The following is a 20,390-nucleotide window of genomic DNA, read 5'->3' as shown; positions in this document are numbered from 1 at the left end:
CTCTCACAATGCCCATTTCATTTCCTCTTCCGTGCCCAAACCACCACCACCACATTAACCTCTCGGTGACTTGAGTTTTCACTAACAAGGAGCCTGTGAAAGGTTATTTAGTTTAGCCTCTTCCTCCTCTTCCTCGATGCATACGTTTCCTGCATAATAGAGTAGAAAGAGCGTATAGCTTTTGGAATCAGACAGATCTGAGCTCACATCTCAGTTCTGTCACTTTCTGCTCTGTGGCCTCGGGCATATGACTCAACGTCTGTGAGCCTCAGTGGCCTCCTCTATAAAATGGGGAAGATGATGGTCCTCCTCTCATGGGATTATCGTGAGGGATGAAATGTGCTATAGTACGTGAAATGCTCAGCAAGTGACGGGCACATAAGTCTTTGGCAAATACGGCTATTGGAACTTTCCTGAAGGAACATCAGTCTCTGAAAGGCTTTTTACAGAGAAGATCCCCTATTTTTCTCTTGCTGGTTTATTCTGTAACAGTTCTAATGAAGTAGTTAGATGAAGTTTTGTTTCTTGTGCACATGGAAGTGCCTTTTCCTCAAAAGGTTCTAGTCTTCTGTTGGCCCCAAACTAAGTACAGTCTACCTGCCAGCCTGACACGTGGGCAGCCTCCTTGATTGTCCTTGAGGCCGGCAGGAGCTCGCTGGTGCACGGTAACCACGGCCTGTGTGTCTTGGCCTACTGAGCGCTGATTTCATCCTTCTCTCCAAACTCAGGAACGTGAGCCATCTGGTCTCTGTGATTGATCCACATCTATTTTGTCACTTTGGCCTAGAACATCCTCGCCAGTGAGCACTCTCTGCCCGATGCCATTAGCCTGTCCATTTCAGGGAAAACATTCAAGAGTGGACACCCTGATGTCCTGGGCCAAGACTGGGGTCATTCATTCAGCCAGTTCCCCATCGCTGATTTGTCTTTGAACTCAGCCTCAGCCGTGCAATTGTTGGGGCATGAAGATTCCCAAAACAGCCTTCTCCCGAGAAAGGTACTTACTCCCTTAGGGCTGTGCTTAGGGCAAGCCCCTCCCCCACGGTGTTCATTTTTCACTGTGTATTTAAACAGTCTTCCTTTACGGTGTCTCCACTCTCTTCACTTAGGCTGACTTTCTGTTTTCTGGGGAAATGTGTCTGTCTCCTTCACCCTCCAGTCACCCAGCAGATTTTTTTTTTTTTTTTTAGATTCACAGCATACTTTATTTTGGCTTAATTAACTTATGTCAAACACTTAAAATTTTAACATGCATATTCATGTAGTTTTGTGAGCTTCATCCTGAAAACCATCTTTTTATCAGGCTTCCGTGTCAGAGTGCTGGATGTTTTTTGCCTTTTCCTGTAAGAAGCAAATTCTGATTCATTCATCTAATTATACAGCACAAATATATGAATGTAGCTCTGGAGCATATTAAGTGCTTTTAGAAGCATGTGCTGGATGTGTGATCCAGGTGGGAGCTCAGTTCGGCCTAATGTTCTTTAAAGGCAGGGGCTGAAGCTTAAGCTTCTTAATTATTCTGGTCAGTTCATCGGTAAGAGCCTGGCACCTGGGTGGAATATCAGCAGGTTTTTAAAAACGCTGTTTTTGTTCTGGGGTACCCCTCTCCCTGGGTCTCCGGTGAGTTGGTGCTGAATCGTTTCCCGTGCGGGTCTGCACTGTTTGGGCCTAGTCCCGATCTGGGATAGCTGGAATCCGAGACCGAAGTGTCTGTGGGTGGGGTACAGATTTGGGAGGCTGCCACCGAGGGTGCTCAGAGAGGCTGGTCAGGTTCCGCTTCAGGGAGCTTTGGCAGCAGGCCGTGAACCACCCTGGGCAGGGCACCAAGAGAGATTTTGGCTTGGGGCAGCGGAGCAGGATTTGGGCCTGTGTGCCAGCAGGGCCCAGGTCATGTGGGCGACGGGCAGTGGCCCGGGGCCTCACTTTGAACTGCAGGGGCAGAGCTGTCTGGCTGGGTGTTGAACTCTAAGCACTGATCCCTGGGGTTGGTTCACTGTAGCCAACAGGCCTCCAAATGGATTCACTGTTGGACTTCTCAGTTCCCCTCATCCTGCTAAAATCAGTTTTGTTGTGATTTCCATTAATTAGTGGCTCACCCGTGGTTTACTTGTTGATTTCCTTCGGAGTCAGTAGTTGTATTACTGGTTCTGGTTGAATATCCTTTGCTAAGTGGGATTACCAGATGCCAGGGTGACAGTGGCCACTGAGCATTCAGAGTGGCGTATTGTGTTACGTAGCGATCTAGCACCCATCTGGAGTAAGGGAATAGGGCAAGGGAACACATCTGTCGAGTGCCTTCCAGATGCTGGGTGTGTGTCTCATTTTTCACAGGTGAGGCAGGAAATTGAGGCTCCAGTATGGTGGCTGAGTGTCGCAAGTCACACAGCTGGAGGGGACCGACTCACATCCCTATCTACTGTCTCTTCTTTCCCTGGAGAAGTGCCCTCCTCTGCACTGAGTGTGCCATGGCTTAGCTTCTTCTGCATGGGCTGGCTGTCCGTTTTGAGCCAGGGTCAGCCCCCTGTGCATCATCCAGCCTTTCCCCCTCTCAGCCATGGCATTCCTGGGGGATTGGAAGCATTCCCGTTGGTATTGGAGGACTGCTCCCCTCTCAGAGCAGAGTCTCCCAGGAGGAGATGATAGAGCGACAGGGTGAGGGGCTGCCCCCCATCTGGAAACAGAAAACACCCTGGTCCCTTTGCTCACCTGTTTATCTTTCTTGGTTAGGTGTCTCCAAGTTGACCAATCTTGTCTGTATGTGCATGGTTTCTCATCTTTAATTTGGGGTCTCACACTGCTGGCCCACCCCCAAGACCAGGTGGCACCTTTCTTGGGCACCCGAAGCCCTGTGTGCTCAGATTACCCACCACAGGAAGGGTCTGCTGCCCTTTTATTAAAAACCTGCTGGTTCCAGCCAGGCAAGTCAGCAGGTGGCTCTCACCCTCCTTACAAGCCCCACTGTCTGTCTATTTAGCATTGTCAAGAAATGTGATTACTATTTTTTCCCGTTTTATTGAGAAACAGTTGACATACATCACTGCATAAGTTTAAAGCATACAGCGTGATGGGTTGATTTACATATTTTGTGAAATGATAATCACAACAGATTCAGCTAACATCTGTCTTCTCATATCAATTCAATAAAAAGAAAGAAGAAAGGGACAAAGGGGTTCCTGTGGTGAGACCTCACAGGATTTACTCTCTTAACACCTTTGTTATAGACCACACAGCAGTGGTAGCTCTAGTCATCATGTTGGACATCACATCCCGCGTACTTACATATATTACCGCTGGAACTTCGCGTCTTTTGGCCACCTTCCTCTGATTCCCCGCCCTGCCATCCCCCTGCCTCTGGTAACCACAGGTCTGATCTCTTTTTTCTATGAGTTTTTGTTTGCTTGTTTGTTTGTTTTGCTTTTGTTTTTGTTTTTTTAGATTCCACATGTAGGTGAGATCATGCAGTATTTATCTTTCTCTGACTGACTTCACTTAGCAGAATGCCTGCAGGGTCTATCCGTGTTGTTGTAAGTGGGGGGATTTCCTTGTTTTTCACGGCTGAATAATATTCCATGGTATACACATACCTCTTCTTTATTCATCAGTTGATGGACACTTAGGCTGTTTCCATGTCTTAGCTATTATAAATTATTGCTGCTGTGAACATGAGGGTGCAGATACCTGTTTGAATTAATGTTTTCTTGACCTTTGGATACATTCCTAGCAGTGGAATTCCTGGATCATAGGGTAGTTCTGTTTGTAATTTGTGAGGATCCTCCACATGGTCTTCCACAGCGGCTACACCAGTTTGCATTCCCACCAACAGTGCACGAGGACTCCCTTTTCTCCCCATCCTGGCCAGCACTTGTTACCTCTTGTCGTTTTGAGGCTGGCTCTTCTGACAGGAGTGAGGTGATATCTCATTATGGTTTTACTTTGCATTTCCTTGATGATGAGCAACATTGAGTGTCTTTTCATGTACCCGTTGGCCTTCCAGATATCTTCTTTGGAGAAATGTCTATTTGGATCCTTTGCTCATTTTTAATTGGGTAATTTGAAGATATTTTTGTTTGCTTGCTCTTGAGTTGTATGAGTTCTTTTTTTTTTTTCTTTTTCTGACAAAAAGAGAGAGAGAGCACAAGCAGTGGGGAGGGGCAGAGGGAGAGGGAGAAGCAGGTGCCCTGCTGAGCCGGGAGCCTGACTTGGGTGGAGCTCGATCCCAGGACCCTGGGATCATGACCTGAGCCGAAGACAGGCGCTTAACCGACTGAGCCACCCAGGCCCCTGAGTTGTATGAGTTCTTTATATGTTTTAGATATTAACCCCTTATTTGATATATGGTTTGCAAATTTTTTTTTTTTTCCCATTCTGTAGGACTTTAGGGAATGTAATTATTCATTCAAATGACTGTTGAATTCCAAATAGTTTCTACTTTAACCACTTAAATGAAAAAAAAAAATATATATATATATATAGAGAGAGTATTTCTCTGCCATCCTAAGGGAGAACATCAGAAAGCCTTTTTTTTGTTTGTTTCAGGATTGGCACCTTGGGCATCATTACTGCACAGACTTCCCTTTCTGGCATGTGTGCTACTCAAGACCTTATGCTGATGGATTGTTAGGCTTTTTAAATTCTCACCTCCATGTTTTATATTTTTGGAGGTGGTTGTTTTGTTGCCAGCTTTGTGCTTTCCATTACCATAAGTGCTTCTAATAGATCCCTTCTTCCCAGTGAAACTCACACTTTCTTCCTCACAGTCCTCGGAGGATCAGACAAGGCCATGGGAAGGTATGGGGGCTGTAAACTCCAGAGCCCTCCATCCTGAGCCCCCGTCTTGCTGCTGGGTCTCCACTTGTGGAAAAAACAGAACTGCTTCAGAGAGGATCCAGGAAAACTGCAAACGCCACAGCTTGTTAGCTTGGGCAAAAAAATGACCTTGAGAAACCTCAGTTTTCTTAGCTGGAAAATGGGGATTATATTGTCCCTCCATATTTTCTTGAGTTGCCATGAGGTCAGGAGGAAAAGGAAGTCCCCAAATGTGTGTATTAAAGTGAGTGTAAACCCAAGTGCCGTTCAAACAGCCCTTGGTGGTGTGAGTTAATGAGCAGGTCTCTTGTGTGCTTCCTTTAAAAAACTGCTGGAGAGAACTGTTAGTTCTCTGGGCTCGTTCTCCGGGAGATACTCAGTTCCTGGTTTCCTCCCTCCACTGGGCTCTGGGTAAAATGCCGAGTCAGCAGTCACTCATTTCCCCACCTCCTCCTGGAACGCTCACATAGTTTGAGCACAGTTCAGATCAGGTTTAACCACAGTGTACGCACACATGTACACATGTGTATGCACACTCTCCCTTCCCCCCGTGCATGTACAAAAACATGCTGCACAAACTACCTCACACAGCACATTTGTAACCATATTTTTACCTCTGCCTGCTTCCTTATATAGAATTCCCTGCCTGTTTTCACGAAAACACTACAGTCTCAGAACTGAGTTTGAACACTAAAACTCTACCTTTGCTTTTGTTAACCTATCTTCATTTTAGGGCAAGCAGCAGGTATTATTTCTTAGAATACATTATTTTTGGAATCTGGGGCTCTCCTCCCCATAGGGATATCATCCATTTAAAATCCTAAATCTAAAAAAAAAAAAAAATCCTCACTCTGATGGGAGAAGCAAGATTTGGTCTGTGTCCTCAAAGGGCTTATAGTCTGAGGGAGATGCAGTCCTCCTGGCATGAGTTGGACCCATGTGCCAAGCACTGGCCTAAGAATTGTCTTGCTTACTGCAGAGCAGTGTATGCAGGATAGAGCAATGTACAAAGCGCACCGCGGTGGCTTTGAAAGCAAACGGGGAGCTAGGTGTGAAGGAAGGGGAAGTGCACTTGTTCCTGGGTAGAACTGTGAAAGCAGCCTTCCTTCCCTGCCGGCAGTGCAAACAGAGTGGTCTCTTTTACTTGACTGAGTGGTGGTTGTGCAGTCAGACCAACAAACGTGTTTGCTGATCAGGGTCATTGAGTATTTGCTGGAGAAAACGCAGTATAACCAGATCAGATGACCTATTTCTATGGCCTGTCTCCTGGAATATGAAAATAGCACTGCTATTTGGGACCTTTATTTTTTCCTTCCATTATTCTGTTAACATCTATTACTCCCAGTAGTGGGAAGGCTGGGTGCTCACTGATAGGGGGCGCTGAGGAGAGGGTTCCAGCCCTGGATGGCAGATGGGCAATCCTTAAGGTCCCTGTCGATCTTGATAGTAATTCTAATTTTACTGGTGGCCTAAACCATTATACACAGATGCAGTGTAATCTAGCTTTACAAACCTGCAGAAAAAGATGATAATTAGAAGGCCCTGAGAATCCAAATAGTCATTTTTCGAACAGCTGATTAAGAAATGTTGGTATTGAGTCAATCACCAACATGCTCAGTGCTGTATATCTTAAGCTTGTATTGCGAAAATCTAAAATGCACACCATACATTTTGAAATGGTGTAATAGGGCCTGATAAATAACTTGATGTTTTAGCTTAGGCCCTTGGCCACTCTTCAGGGGTTTCTATCAAAAGCCAGGCTGGGCAGAGGCTTCTGGGAAGAAAGGTCAATGTATGCCCAGTGAAGTGAGTACTTTTTTTACTTTTTCTGAAGCAGGCATTCCAGAAAAAAGAAAAAATAACAAAGCTTGAGAACCGCCAGGCAGCATTTGGATGGTGATAACATATGGGTATGGCAACTTGCTTCTGCCAGGGTTGAAATGGTGACCTGCACACTAAGAGAACCAGAGACATATTTGCACATAATCATAAATATGCTGTAAATGCACATGGCATCTCTCAACAGAGATCATCCCTGGCTAAGCATTGCTGAAAAATGAATTGTTTGGGAATCCTATACCCTGATGAGTTCTGTTGTAAAATAAGAGATGTGGTTCGCTACAATATTTTGACCTTTGGATGAGCTTAGACGATCACACTGAAAAAAATTTTCAAGTTAAAACTTTATAGATTTATGGGATGCCTGGATGGCTCAGCCAGTTGGGCGGCTGCCTTCGGCTCAGGTCATGATCCTGAGGTCCTGGGCGGAGTCCCACATCGGGCTCCTTGCTCAGCAGGGAACCTGCTTCTCCCTCTGCCTGCCACTCCCTCTGCTTGGGCTCTCTCTCTCTCTCTGATTAAAAAATAAAAATAAAAAAATAAAAAAACTTTATAGGTTTAAAAGAAAAAAAAATTAGCTTTCTGATAAGAGATTAAGAAGGATATGCAAGGGGTGCCTGGGTGGCTCAGACAGTTAAGCGTCTGCCTTCAGCTCAGGTCATGGTCCCGGGCTCCTGGGATCAAGCCCCACATCGGGCTCCCTGCTCAGTGGGGAGCCTGCTTCTCCCTCTCCCTTTGCCTGCCGCTCCCCCTGCTTGTACTCTCTCTCTCTAAAAAAAAAAAATCTTAAAAAAAAAGTATATGCAAAATATTAGCCAAAGAACTAAAAACTCAAACTGTTGTTCTGTGTAGTAGTTACCCAGTGGAGATCATAAAATGGAAAGCTGAGGTTCAGTAGGGGACCCGAAACTCCTGGCAGAGGATTGGTGTCCCTCCCCATGATCCATAAATTGTTCATTAGAGAGGCAGCAAGCACCCAAGATTTAACAAATGGGAGTCTTATTCCAAACTTCACTCTCCTTCAACAACAACAACACCCCCCAAGAAACCTCATTAGGTGTGTGTTGAATCAAGTTAACTTATGACCTGCCTCCTGAAAGTGCTGCTAGGTGATGTCCTGGCTTGCTGCAGTGTCCTTGGGTGGGAGGAGAGAGCAGCCATTGTGCATGAGCACGTGCACGCACGTGCACGCTCACACATGCACATGTGCTGAGACAGGTGGTTGTCCAGCAATAGTCACATGTCACATAGCAATTTGCAACTCAGAACCACAGAAAGGGGTTGTTTTCCTATTCTGTCTGTTCCAGTTATTTAACTGATGGCAGATGTCCTCATGAAGGGCTATTAGTACATCAGAAGATGTTTGCTGAGGTTAACCCCTTTTGGACATTGACCAAAGTACAAGGGCAGCCACCCCACCTATTAGTGACAACAGCAGGGGTGAGAAGCGCAGGAAGAAGGCTCAGGATCCCCTTAAAACTGTCCATCAGCTGGGAAGGCTTTTTAAGCATAGTTTGTGCTTCCATCAAGGAATTCCATAAGTGAGTTCATAAAGTGGGATTGCGCTACATGTTGAAACACTGTTACTGTTACCCTGAAATAGAGGTTTCTTGATTTCTCTTGGCTGCACTGGAACCCTGTAGCAAATTAAAGCATGGCTATTTATGTGGACCACTGATAGCTCCCAAGAAAGAAACCAGATAGGGAATGAATAGAAGTAGAGATGAGGAAAGAGGGGTTTGAAGGAGGCTTCTATCAGTAATAGGGAGGGTGGGACCCTCCACCGGAGATGTAAATTAACAGGCGATCCTGGCAAGTCACTCTGGGTTCGGAGTTACCCTGGTCCCTTCACCCACCTGCATGACAGACCTCTGTGGGTGCTAGGTTCATTTCTGAATCCCTGAAGGACTCTGTTGATTATGTTGTGCATTAAGCCATGTCCATAAAATAATGAGTATACCAATGAACACAAAAGAGGCATCAACTCACCCCTGGTGATGCTGCCCAGTCTATATTCAGTCTAGATTTGTGTTCTTCACGTCCATGCTAGCAATCCCCAGTATAAACATAGCTAAAATTTTCCTTAACTTTTGGGATTGTCAGTTACCTCTTTGTGCCCTCTGAGAGGGCAATATATGTGTAAAGGTCTTCCTGAACCACTAAATGATTAACAGTGGCTTGGACTGTTTAACAGGGTCGTGCTAAGGCATTGACCTTTATTTTGTAGGTCAGAGGCTAAGTGGAGAAGAGATTTTCAAGTAAAGAAAGTGCACAAAGAAATGGAAAAGAGACTTATAGGACTGGGAGCTAGTTTTTTCTATCAAGGTTCATTGACGTAGGAAAAAAAAATACCATGTAGATAAAAAGCAGCTTAATTGTTATATTTTGAGAGTTCCCACACACTAGAAATCCCCCACCCGGAGCGCTGGTTCCTATTTGTGTAGCCTCCCCAAGCTAACCTCCCTGGGGCTCAGTTTCCTCCTCAGAAATAGAAGACTTGTTGCTCTCAAGTCATTTCTGAGGATTTAATTAAGTACAATCTATGAAAGCTAGTGCCTACTCAGTACTTAATAAAGGCAGTTTCCCTTCCTTTTTTCTCTTCTGCTTTTAAAAATTAAGATGTGGGCATCCTATAAATAAATCAAATAATAAAATGCATTTCAGTGGAATTGGGCCAGTTAAAGGAGAAAGGCCAGAGAATGAAAGCAAATGCACGTGAGGACGAACTGGGAGTGGACAGGTTCACCAACTTTGCACAGATTCAGCAGGCTTTGGAGGGCGTGGGATTCACAGACCAAGGGAAAAGTATTCTTTAAATTTAAAAAGAGGGTGCCTGGGTGGCTCAGTGGGTTAAGTGTCTGCCTTCGGCTCAGGTCGTGGTCCCAGGGTCCTAGGATCAAGTCCCGCATCGGGCTCCCTGCTCAGTGGGGAGCCTGCTTCTCCCTCTCCCGCTCCCACTGCTTGTGCTTGTGCTCTCTGTCAAATAAGTAAATAAAATCTTAAGAAAAAATAAAAAGAGGCTTACAAAAACATTGTCAGAGTCTGTTAGACAAATATTTCAGGCCCCATCTGAAGACTGGAAGCCCAGGAATTTTGGAAGTATTATCCTTTCTTCATTTTCAGTGGTAGAAACCTCAAACTTCCTGCTGTGGAAAGTGGGGGTGGCCACTGTGTTTTTTTGGTCAAGAGAAGGGGTGGTTTTCTCCTTTTCTTCTTCTCTGGTTGAGTGCTGCCATCTGATGTCTTCGAGTGGCATTGCAGCTTCGCCTCTAGCTCTTAGGAGCCCGCTGAAATCAACCTGAAAGTCCCAGGTTCTTGTTTCTGGCTGGAGCCTCCAAGGATGAAGGTAGGCAACGGAGTTTCTGAAACTGAGTTAGCTTGGATATACTTTTTTTTTTTTTTTAGTGGTAAAGAATTTACTCCTTACATTTTTCTTCCTTTTTTGTGTTAAAGCTTCCCAATAGTGTTACTGAATGTAAAGTCACCAGATAGCTGAACAGGAACTCAATAGGATGCTGTGACTCTGACCTTTTCTTATCTGTTCTTTCCTTTCTAGGGAAATCATGGTGAGGATACCGTGCTATCTGATTCCATCTGATTCTGATACCATGCTATCTGAAGCTTGGAGTAAAAAATATTTGTAAACGAGCCAAACACTTTTTCTCAATATTTGCAACTCTAAAGATTTTACTTATTTATTTACTTAGAGCATGAGTTGGGGGAGGGGCAAAGGGAGAGAGAGAATCTGAAGCAGACTCTGTGCTGAGTGTGAAGCCTGACGCGGGGCTGCATCCCTGAGATCACGACCTAAGCCAAAATCAAGGGTCGGGCGTTCAACCTACTGAGCCCCCCAATATTTGCAACTTTATTACTATCTTTTAAGTTTATTTTCCCTGTTTGTATTTTGTTACTGTAGAGATGTTTGCTTAGCATAATTTGCTGGAATGGTTGAAAAGAGGCCAGGATTGAGAGATGTGGAGATAGCATGAGACCCAAACAAAGCCCCGATGCACTTTGGGAGAGGGGTTAAAAAGCAGAGAAGGTTTGTGGAACTGTTCAAAACAAGTCAATTCATAGCTATGGTGATGGTTTTCTTCTGGTGTGAGGGTGGCCAGGGGAAAAGAGGTGGGAGGGAGGAGAAATGTGACTGGAACAGTCTCTTGAAATGCCAAGCTTAATAGACAGGGGTGGAGGTAGCCTGGTGGGACATTCCAGGTGGAGAAATAGCATTGGTGTAGAGGTCCATGAATATCCTTGTATTTTATACTTATCACAGCACTGGGGAATGTGCTTTGTACATTTCAATTCCTCAACTAGATACTAACTAAATAAATGAGTAGGAGGGAACAGAGGACCTGGCACAGTGGAGATTAGGAATGTACTAGGGGCCCCAAAGGAAATGAACCACAGGATGGCTGAAGAATCAGTGCTGTAGAGAAGGAGGGCAGCCTGAGTTTGCAAAGTGCTGGGTCTGATTCTTCCTCTTCTGCCAGGAGACGGAGGCCTGAGAGCAGCTAGGCCCCCTGGTAGGCACCTGCCCCTAGAACCCTGTGCAGGAGCAAAGGATTCATGTTTGTGGTGATGAAGGGACTGCAAAGGTCTGCCATTTGTTAGGTGACTAATGGAAGTCAGTTCTTGGGAGTTGGTGAGAAGGGCAGCTGGTAGGCTGGGGGAGCCAAGAAGGAGGATGTGGTTGGGGATTGTGAGCACAAAGCTTGCCCCTTTGGAATTGGACAGTACCTTCTGAAGCCAGTTCATGACATAGGTGGTGGAGATGGAGGTCAGTGGAGTCAAAGGAGATGAGGAATAGAGAGGTAGAGGCTCTAGGTCATGGGTCCTACCCAAAGTATATTTGGAAGCAGGAGGGGGAGCATGGTGTACTCCTAAGAAACAGACTCTGAAGTCAGCAGGTTCTGGGGTCTCTGACTTGGCCTTAACCCACTTTGACCTTGGTCATATCTCAATCTCTGTGAGCCTTCGGGGTTTTTTTGAGAGCAGAACAAGGATGATGAAAATGGTACCTGCAGAAAAGAGAATGCCAGTACAGCACCTAGAATAGGGTCCAGCACATAGGAAGTGCTCATAAGCACTAGGTATGAATGTAATGTCTATGTATATATGAGAGGTATTCAGAGGTGAGCTGTCCAGATGACCTGGGGGTTAGGACTTGTTACCCAATGGGAAAAAAATGGGACCATTCATCATCTTTTTAAGAATATGAAAATTAAGTCTATTACAGAATTATGTAGAAGTCTGTGTCCAAAATGTTCATTTCCCTGAATCTGGAACAAGAGCGGACTTCATCATAATAATGCTGCTTTGTATTTCTGTCACACTTCGCAGGTCGTGAAAAGCTTCTACAGGAACATTCTCATGTGCTCCTCCAAGATATTGGTGAGGGGAGTATTAGTGTTGTGATTTGTAGCTGAGGACCCACAGGCTCTGAGTGGGTACTGCCCATGTGGCCTGAGGACAGCTCTGTTTTCCCTGCATCTCACTTTAGCAGGGAGGCTGCAGGTCAGGGGAAGGATTTCCGGACTCAGCTTGTTGACTGATGCTGATTACTGAGGGATCTGGAAGATAGAGTTCTTGTTTTCTGGAATGGTGTAGGTGCATCAAGGTCAAGGAGTGGCCCAAAGAACTCCTGAGGGTCCTCCCCCAGCCCTGGGGCTCACTGAGGGCCAGGGTGTGTAGAACCCTTCCTCTCACGCAGGAGGATTTTGACTAGTGAAACATCAGTTTCAATCTCCTTCCTAGCTTTTCCCTCTCTAAAGTGCGGAAGGCAAGTGCTACCCAGTTCCCTGCTTTCTGCAGTGTGATAAACGGTACAGGGATGCCTCGGAGTATCCTGAAGTGACACGTGCCATTTTCACAACAGCTTCTGTTTATCCTGGGATGAACCCGCCAAGGCCTGGAATAGTCTTTCTCGGTCCGTGTCAGGGGTGTGGTCCTACGGTTCCATCACCCCTTAGTGCATTAGTAGTCTGACACCAGGTGCTGTTGGAGAGAGTGTGCAGGAGACCTGGATTTGGAGTTGGGAAACCAGATCTCCTTCAGGTTCTGGCATCGACCACTTTGCCTGCTGCGAACAAGTCACTTAAGCTCTCAGCGTTAGTTTCTTTAAGTGTAAAATGAGGAGAGGAGAGTTGGCATCTCATTTCTGTTATTCTTTGCAACTTTGAAGCCAACTAAGCTGCAGAATCTGCAAGTCTCTGACAAATGTCCTCATGCTCTGACTTAGCGATGTCATATATAGGAACCTGACCTAAGGAAGCATCCTTGGTATGTGTGTGCAGAGGTTGAGCTCAGAGGATGCTCCCTGCCGGCAGAGCAGCTTAAACAGCACCACGAGGGATCTAGCCCTCAAGTACAATAATAAAGGATTTGTTAAGTTAGCAATGATGGCATCTGCCTAAGAAAATACTGTGTGGTTTCTAAAAGTTTTTATTGTTTTTACTGAATAACGTTTAGTGATAGAGTAAAACCTACACATGCTATTGAGAATTCAGTTTACCTGTCTCACATTGAGGTCTTTCATCCACTTTGAGTTTATCTTTGTGAGTGGTGTTAGAGAATGGTCGAGTTTCATTCTTCTGCATGTGGCTGTCCAATTGTCCCAGCACCATTTATTGAAGAGACTGTCTTTTTTCCATTGCATGTTTTTTCCTGCTTTGTCAAAGATTATTTGACCATAGAGTTGAGGGTCCATATCTGGGTTCTCTGTTCTGTTCCATTGGTCTATATGTCTGTTTTTGTGCCAGTACCATGCTGTCTTGGTGATCACTGCTTTGTAATATAGCTTGAAATCAGGCAACGTGATGCCCCCAGCTTTGTTTTTCTTTTTCAACATTTCCTTGGCGATTTGGGGTCTTTTCTGATTCCATACAAATTTTAGGATTGTTTGTTCCAGCACTTTGAAAAATGTCTTTGGAATTTTGATCGGGATGGCATTGAAGGTATAGATTGCTCTGGGTAGCATACGGCCACAGCAACTTCTTTCAAGATACATCTCCAAAAGCTAGTGAAACAAAAGCAAAAATGAACTTTTGGGACTTCGTCAAGATAAAAAGCTTCTGCACAGCAAAGGAAACAGTCAACAAAACAAAGAGGCAACCCACAGAATGGGAGAAGATATTTGCAAATGACACTACAGATAAAGGGCTTGTATCCAAGATCTATAAAGAACTTCTCAAACTCAACACCCAAAAAACAAATAAGTCAAAAAGTGGGCAGAAGAGATGAACAGACATTTCTCTGAAGAAGACATACAAATGGCTAACAGACACATGAAAAAATGTTCATCATCATTAGCCATCAGGGAAATCCAAATCAAAACCACACTGAGATACCACCTTACACCAGTTAGAATGGCAAAAATGGACAGGGAAAGAAACAACAAATGTTGGAGAGGTTGTGGAGAAAGGGGAACCCTCTTACACTGTTGGTGGAATGCAAGTTGGTATAGCCACTTTGGAAAACAGTGTGGAGGTTCCTCAAAAATTTAAAAATAGAGCTACCCTATGACCCAGCAATTGCATTACTGGGTATTTACCCCAAAGACACAGATGTAGTGAAAAGAAGGGCCATATGCACCCCAATGTTCATAGCAGCAATGTCCGCAATAGCCAAACTGTGGAAAGAGCCGAGATGCCCTTCAACAGATGAATGGATAAAGAAGATGTGGTCCATATATACAATGGAATATTACTCAGCCATCAGAAAAGATGAATATCCAACTTTTACATCAACATGGATGGGATTGGAGGAGATTATGCTAAGTGAAATAAGTCAAGCAGAGAAAGTCAATTATCATATGGTTTCACTTATTTGTGGAACATAAGGAATAACATGGAGGACATTAGGAGAAGGAAGGGAAAAATGGGCGGGGGGAATTGGAGGGAGAGATGAACCATGAGAGACTATGGACCTGAGAAACAAACAGGGTTTTAGAGGGGAGGGGGGAGGGGGGATTGGTTAGCCCGGTGATGGGTATTGAGGGCACGTACTACATGGAGCACTGGGTGTTATACGAAAACAATGGATCGTGGATCACTACATCAAAAACTAATGATGTATTGTATGGTGACTAACATAACATAATAAAATTAAAAACTACAAAAAAAAAAAAAAAAGAAAAAAAATTCAGTTTACCTAACCATGATCCCATTTTTGTATAAATAGAAGTATGTAAATACATACATATTGAAGAAAGCATGGAATGTTCTGTAGGAAGATTGGGTATCTCTGGGAGGCAGCATCTTGAGTGATTGATTTTTCTTTGTGCTTACCAGTATTTTGTAAATGTCCTACTAGGAATGGCTGTTGCTTGTGTAAGAAGAAAAGGAATTGTAGAAGTTAATTTAAAATGGTTTCATCTACTTTAATGGGTACTTACAGACTCCTGCTGCACGCAGGGCCTTGTAGTAAAAGCTTCCTGATTCCTCCAGATAATGGATAAAGGACTCTGTCCCCTTTGCCTCACCAGGAAAGGCAGCAGCATGGCCAGCGTGCTGTCCCGGCGCCTTGGGAAGCGGTCCCTCCTGGGAGCCCGCGTGTTGGGGCCCCCCGGGACCGCCCCACCCTCAGAGCCTCAGACTGAGCTGCTGGAAGGGGCGGCTCCCCAGCACTTCCTCGCCTCCAAGGACACGTCCTGCCAGGAGCAGCCCAAGGAAATCCTCAAGGCTCCTGGCACCTCAGGCCTCCAGCAAGTGGCCTTTCAGCCTGGGCAGAAGGTAGGTTGATCCCCGAGTGGACAGGTGTCTGATCTTTCCAGGCTTGGGGCTGGCAGGCCAGAAACTCACTGGGCACCAGTTTGTGCACAGACCTTTTACTTGCAGCTGTGGGGCCCTTGGGAAGCAGGCTTCCCTAGAGTATGAGCCATCATTAGCAGACCCAGGGTTCCTCCGTGACAGTGCTGTCTGGCATCTGTTATTTCAGACTTAGGCCTACTCAAAGCCTCAGTTCAAAGCGTGACAAGGGCTCAGTTTCTCAATCTGCCTCCGTTTCCAACTTGACCAAACAAGAATCTTAGGCTTGTAAGAGACAGATAATATTGCATCTTTGAATTGCCTTTAGACATTTTCAAGAGGCAAAGGTGTTTAATCAGAATGACATTTGGATTTTCTTTTCCAGTGTTCCCTCCCCTTGTGGCAGGGCCCAGTCATCCCCTGTCCCTGATATAATCACTAGGTCCAAGTGCATTGCCTTCTCAAGGGCCCATAGAGACTCTACCTTCTGTCTCCTGCTGAGGCTTGTGTTGTCCAGGCCTTTCTCCCCATGATATAAGGTGACCTGCCAACTGCTAGGCACCCCTTGAGAGTGGGCAGCTTACTTCTCCTCCCCTACCGTCTTGTCCCCAGGTAGACTTAGAATTCTCTGAAGGGAAAAATGCAGGGTTGATCTATTCAAGGTCATAGTTGGGGATATGTATAGGCAGCAGATATATAGGACTTCAAGAGCAAGACAGAGCAAGTCATCAGGAGGGTGGATATAGATTCCAAATTCATTTGGTTAGAGAATTTAATCCATTTACATTTTAAGTAATTATTGATAGGTAAGTACTTCCTATTTTGTTAATTGTTTTCCGACTCTTTTGTAGTTCCTTTGTTCCTTTCTTCCTCTCTTGCTGTCTTCCCTTATGAGTTGATTTTTTTTGGTAGTCCTATGCTTTGATTCCTTTCTCTTTATCTTTTGTGTATCTACTAGAGGTTTTTTCTCTCTGGTTACCATGAAGCTTACAGAAAACATCTTTTTCTCCCTGGTTACCATCAAAAAGAATTTCACCCCTTCATCCTTAAATTAAAATTAGTAGTTTTTGATGATGAGAGCCAGGAAAAAATGGCTTCGATCAGGAGTCTGCAGATTTGTTCTGAGTGGGCCAGGCAGTAACTTTAATTGTACACAGATTCCAATATCAGAAAAAAGTTCCAGAAACTGGCACGTTTGCTCTATCTAGAGAGGTTATAAGGCTCTGTTTTGGGAAGAACTGATCCACTATGGCTAATTTGGGTGCTCAGGTGGGAAGCAGGTACCTGGGAGCATCTGCTTGAATAAAAAATGAGTCAGAGACACAGGTGGATCCTGGCTCTCAGAACTAGGGCATATGATGTAAGAACTACCACGTACTGACCACTGGTTGCTCTTTTTCTCCCCCTCAGGTTTATGTGTGGTATGGGGGTCAGGAGTGCACAGGACTGGTGGATCAGCATAGTTGGGCGGAGGATAAGGTGACTGTCTGGCTTTTGGATCAGAAGTTACAAATCTGCTGTAAAGCGGAGGAGGTGTGGCTGGCTGAGCTGCAGGGCCCCGTGCCCCAGGCACCTCCTCCCGAGCAGGGAACCCAGGCACCAGCCTACAGGCCTGTCTCCAGGAACATCGATGTCCCAAAGAGGTTTGTGTGGGAGCCCCTGGGCTCTGGGCTCTGAAAGTCGTATGGGTGGTGAGGTATGGGGTTGTGGGCTGGCTTGTGATGGAGAAGGAACATGAAAGACCTAGGTGTCTAGTTGTCAAGATACTGGGCAAATGGGATACAGAGAGGGGGGCATCCTGTAAAAAAAAACAAAACAAAACCCAGAATGGGATCTTTTCTTCCCTGTGGCTCTGTTATGGGTGGTACATCTTTGGTGTGGCCAAGGGCTATTTCCCCCCTTCATCCTTAAATTAAGATCAGTAGTTTTTCATGATGAGAGACAGGAAAAAATGGCTTCGATCAGGAGTCCGCAGACTTGTTCTGAGCGGGCCAGGCAGTAAGTCACGTTGCTTTGCAAGCTAGATCGTCTTTGTCCTGGAAGCTCAGCTCCGCTGATGACACATAAACACGGGCATGCTTGCGCCCCAACAAAACGTTCTTACGGACACGCAGATTGTAATTTTATGTAATCTTCACACATCATGTATCAAGAGATAATTCTTTTTGATTTTTAAAACCATATAAAAATCATGCTGTTCTTCGCTTACGAGTCATATAAAAACAGGCAGCAGGGCATGTTGGCCCACAACCCACAGATTGCTGAGCCCTGGCTTAGTTATTCAAAACCGTCGATGAGTGGAGGATGTATATATTGCTTTAAAATTTTATGATACAATTTTTCCCTGAGAATATATATCTGCCTCCTAATTTCTATATTATGTACTGTAGTGTACATTGATCTTTTTAGATCAAGAGGGAAAATCAGGATGTGCAAGCGGTTAGGCCCCATTCCACCTCTCCTGCTGTGTTTGTCTGTGGGTACTACTGATACAGTGTATCCAGGGTCTTCAGACCAGACCAGAGCCATAATTTTTTTTTTTTTTTAAGATTTTATTTATTTATTTGACAGAGAGAGACACAGCGAGAGAGGGAACACAAGCAGGGGGAGTGGGAGAGGGAGAAGCAGACTCCCCGCTGAGCAGGGAGCCCGATGTGGGGCTCGATCCCAGGACCCCGGGATCATGACCTGAGCCGAAGGCGGACGCTTAACGACTGAGCCACCCAGGCGCCCCTGAGAGCAATAATTTTTTGATTGTGAATTCAGTGGAGTGCCGGCAAAGAAATTGTTTTGCTGTTCTACGGAAATAAATATTCAAAGATCACACAAAAAAGGGGATGCTAATTTGTTTAGTATATTACAAGTCTTGGTTTAACTTCTTCCCACCCAGTCGCGTATTTCAGTGGATCTGAATAGTGAAGAATGAATTACTACAACCCTTTGAAATAGACGAGCCACCTAGGAATTTATTTCAGAATAACTTTTCATACTTTAGTGGTAACTTACAGACAGCTCTAAGTTTACGTCCACATAATGTAACTTTATATGGGTTTTTAAAAAATTATACGTAAAATTTTATAGAACTCTGCTGTGGAAAGCATTAAGGTTTACACCAGGAGATTTATTTTAGTGTTTCTGGTTTACTTGCTCATTGGCTTGTGTACTAGATTCAGAAGCCATCAGAATACCTCATCATTTTTCTCAGGGGAGGGGAAAGGAACTGGTTAGTGTAATGGCTCCCTCTTCAGTTTAAATAGAAGACGGGGAAAGGAAGGTCATTTTAGTGCTTTTGAATTCCAGCAGGCATCTTTTATGCCCATGGTTGATTTTATGGCTTCGCTCTTCCTTTCTCCCGAATAAAGTTCTGACTTTAAGCCCCAGTGAGAGGTCCGTCGTGAATATAGGGGAGAGTGGAGCTGCCTCCAGGTGTCCGCAGTGGCCTGGGGACCGACCTGCTTGCACCCAGGTTGACTGAGGGTAGAAACGCAATTCCGAATGGGTATTTGTCACGAAGAATGAGGCGAGATCTTCATGCGTTATTTAGCACGCACACTGGTGATTGGAGTGGGGGCATGGAGGGGACAGTCCAGAAGTGTGAGCCGATCACGTGCCCCGCTGTGTCAGGAAGTAACCTTTGGCACTCACCCACTTGAATCCAGGAAGTCCGACGCGGTGGAAATGGATGAGATGATGGCGGCCATGGTGCTGACGTCCCTGTCCTGCAGCCCCGTCGTGCAGAGCCCTCCTGGGGCCGAGGCCAACTTCTCCGGTGAGGAAGGGGGCCCCCTGGCGGCTACTGGGTGTGGCGCAGGCCCGCCCCTCGCTGCCTCCGCTTTGACCAGCCCGTTGCCTGGCAGTAGGATTGCCGGGGTCTCTTCTCACTAGCTCCTCAGACTGGCTGAGTGACACTGAGTTAGAGGCTTCCATTCTTTTTCTTCAGCTTCCTCAGCTGGAGAGGAGTTTCCTGGTGCATTGTGAAGATGATTGAGCACGAGGCTGAGCCACACTGGCCGCTCGAGTAAGTTCTTCTGTGGGAGTAAGTGAGCGAGGCACTTTGGTGGGGGCCTGAACAAGGCCAGTCGAGCAATATTTAGTTCACGAAGGGGAAGCTAACAAATGGTCCCCTGGTGGCCTCAGAAGATTCACGCCCCCGTTCCAAGTGCCTACTTCAGCCTTGTAAATCAGTGCGGGCCTATAGGCCCAGGACCTGGAATGCACGAGCTGAAGTCTGTCTAACAAATCGAACTGCTTAATGCAAAGCGATAGTATGATTGCACAGCAAACTTCTGAATTAAAATAAAATCCTTCTGGCGCGATGCCCAAAATACATTATCGGTAACACGGGAGGAAGAAGGGTTGCTGGATGCCAGCAGTTTGACGAGACCGGTAGTGAACCTGGAGTTCTTTCGAAATTCATTACAGGGCTGGCCTGACTTACTCCCAGGGAATAACTTTGTCTCCATTGGTGACATCTAACTGAATTGCGAGCTACCTAAAAGCTTAGGGGAAAATAAGGGTTCGCTCAGAGCGTGTGCCAGGAGGAAAGTGGCCTTTGCAGGTTTCCCTCATGAGGAATTGCCCTGGATGGACAGTGAATTTAAAGGAGCGATGAGGCAGGCTTCCTGTCTTCACCCAGAGCCTGTGCACAGTCAGTGCCGAGGCTGCTAGAGTGAGTCGAGGCAGTTGGGCGGCGCCGAGTTGGCGGAGCTCAGCATCGCACGCCTGCTCCCTTAGTGCTTGGGAGCTGCACAAGCAGAACGGGGGCGGGGAAGGAGTCCGTTTTACGTTTTAGGAAATTCTTTTTTTTTTTTAAAGATTTTATTTATTTATTTGACACAGAGAGAGACAGCGAGGGAGGGAACACAAGCAGGGGGAGTGGGAGAGGGAGAAGCAGGCTTCCCGCCGAGCAGGGAGCCCGATGCGGGGCTCGATCCCAGGACCCTGGGGTCAAGACCTGAGTCAAAGGCAGACACTTAACGACTGAGCCACTCAGGCGCC

At 45.7% G+C, this 20,390-nt stretch overlaps 1 protein-coding gene across 4 annotated transcripts in view; it reads left to right on the top strand.

The window, feature by feature from the left end:
• The window catches only part of ZNF395 (zinc finger protein 395), a 59,783-nt gene that overhangs the window by 29,043 nt on the left and 10,350 nt on the right, over positions 1-20,390 (top strand). For 3 of the 4 annotated variants that reach the window (XM_035022628.1, XM_035022631.1, XM_035022629.1), the window contains 3 exons: positions 15,131-15,377; positions 16,803-17,035; positions 19,052-19,161. In XM_035022628.1, the coding sequence (XP_034878519.1) occupies positions 15,144-15,377; positions 16,803-17,035; positions 19,052-19,161 (577 nt within the window). In that variant the 5' untranslated portion in view covers positions 15,131-15,143. Of the gene's footprint in view, positions 1-14,786; positions 15,378-16,802; positions 17,036-19,051; positions 19,162-20,390 lie in introns of those variants that run through there. The other variant, XM_035022627.1, reaches the window with a different exon arrangement.

The sequence above is a fragment of the Mirounga leonina genome, unplaced genomic scaffold, assembly GCF_011800145.1.
Source record: "Mirounga leonina isolate KUSES-001 unplaced genomic scaffold, KU_Mleo_1.0 Mir_176, whole genome shotgun sequence".
NCBI lineage: Eukaryota > Metazoa > Chordata > Mammalia > Carnivora > Phocidae > Mirounga > Mirounga leonina.
The sequence above is the reverse complement of the archived record's forward strand: the minus strand, read 5'-3'. Positions and strand labels throughout refer to the sequence as shown.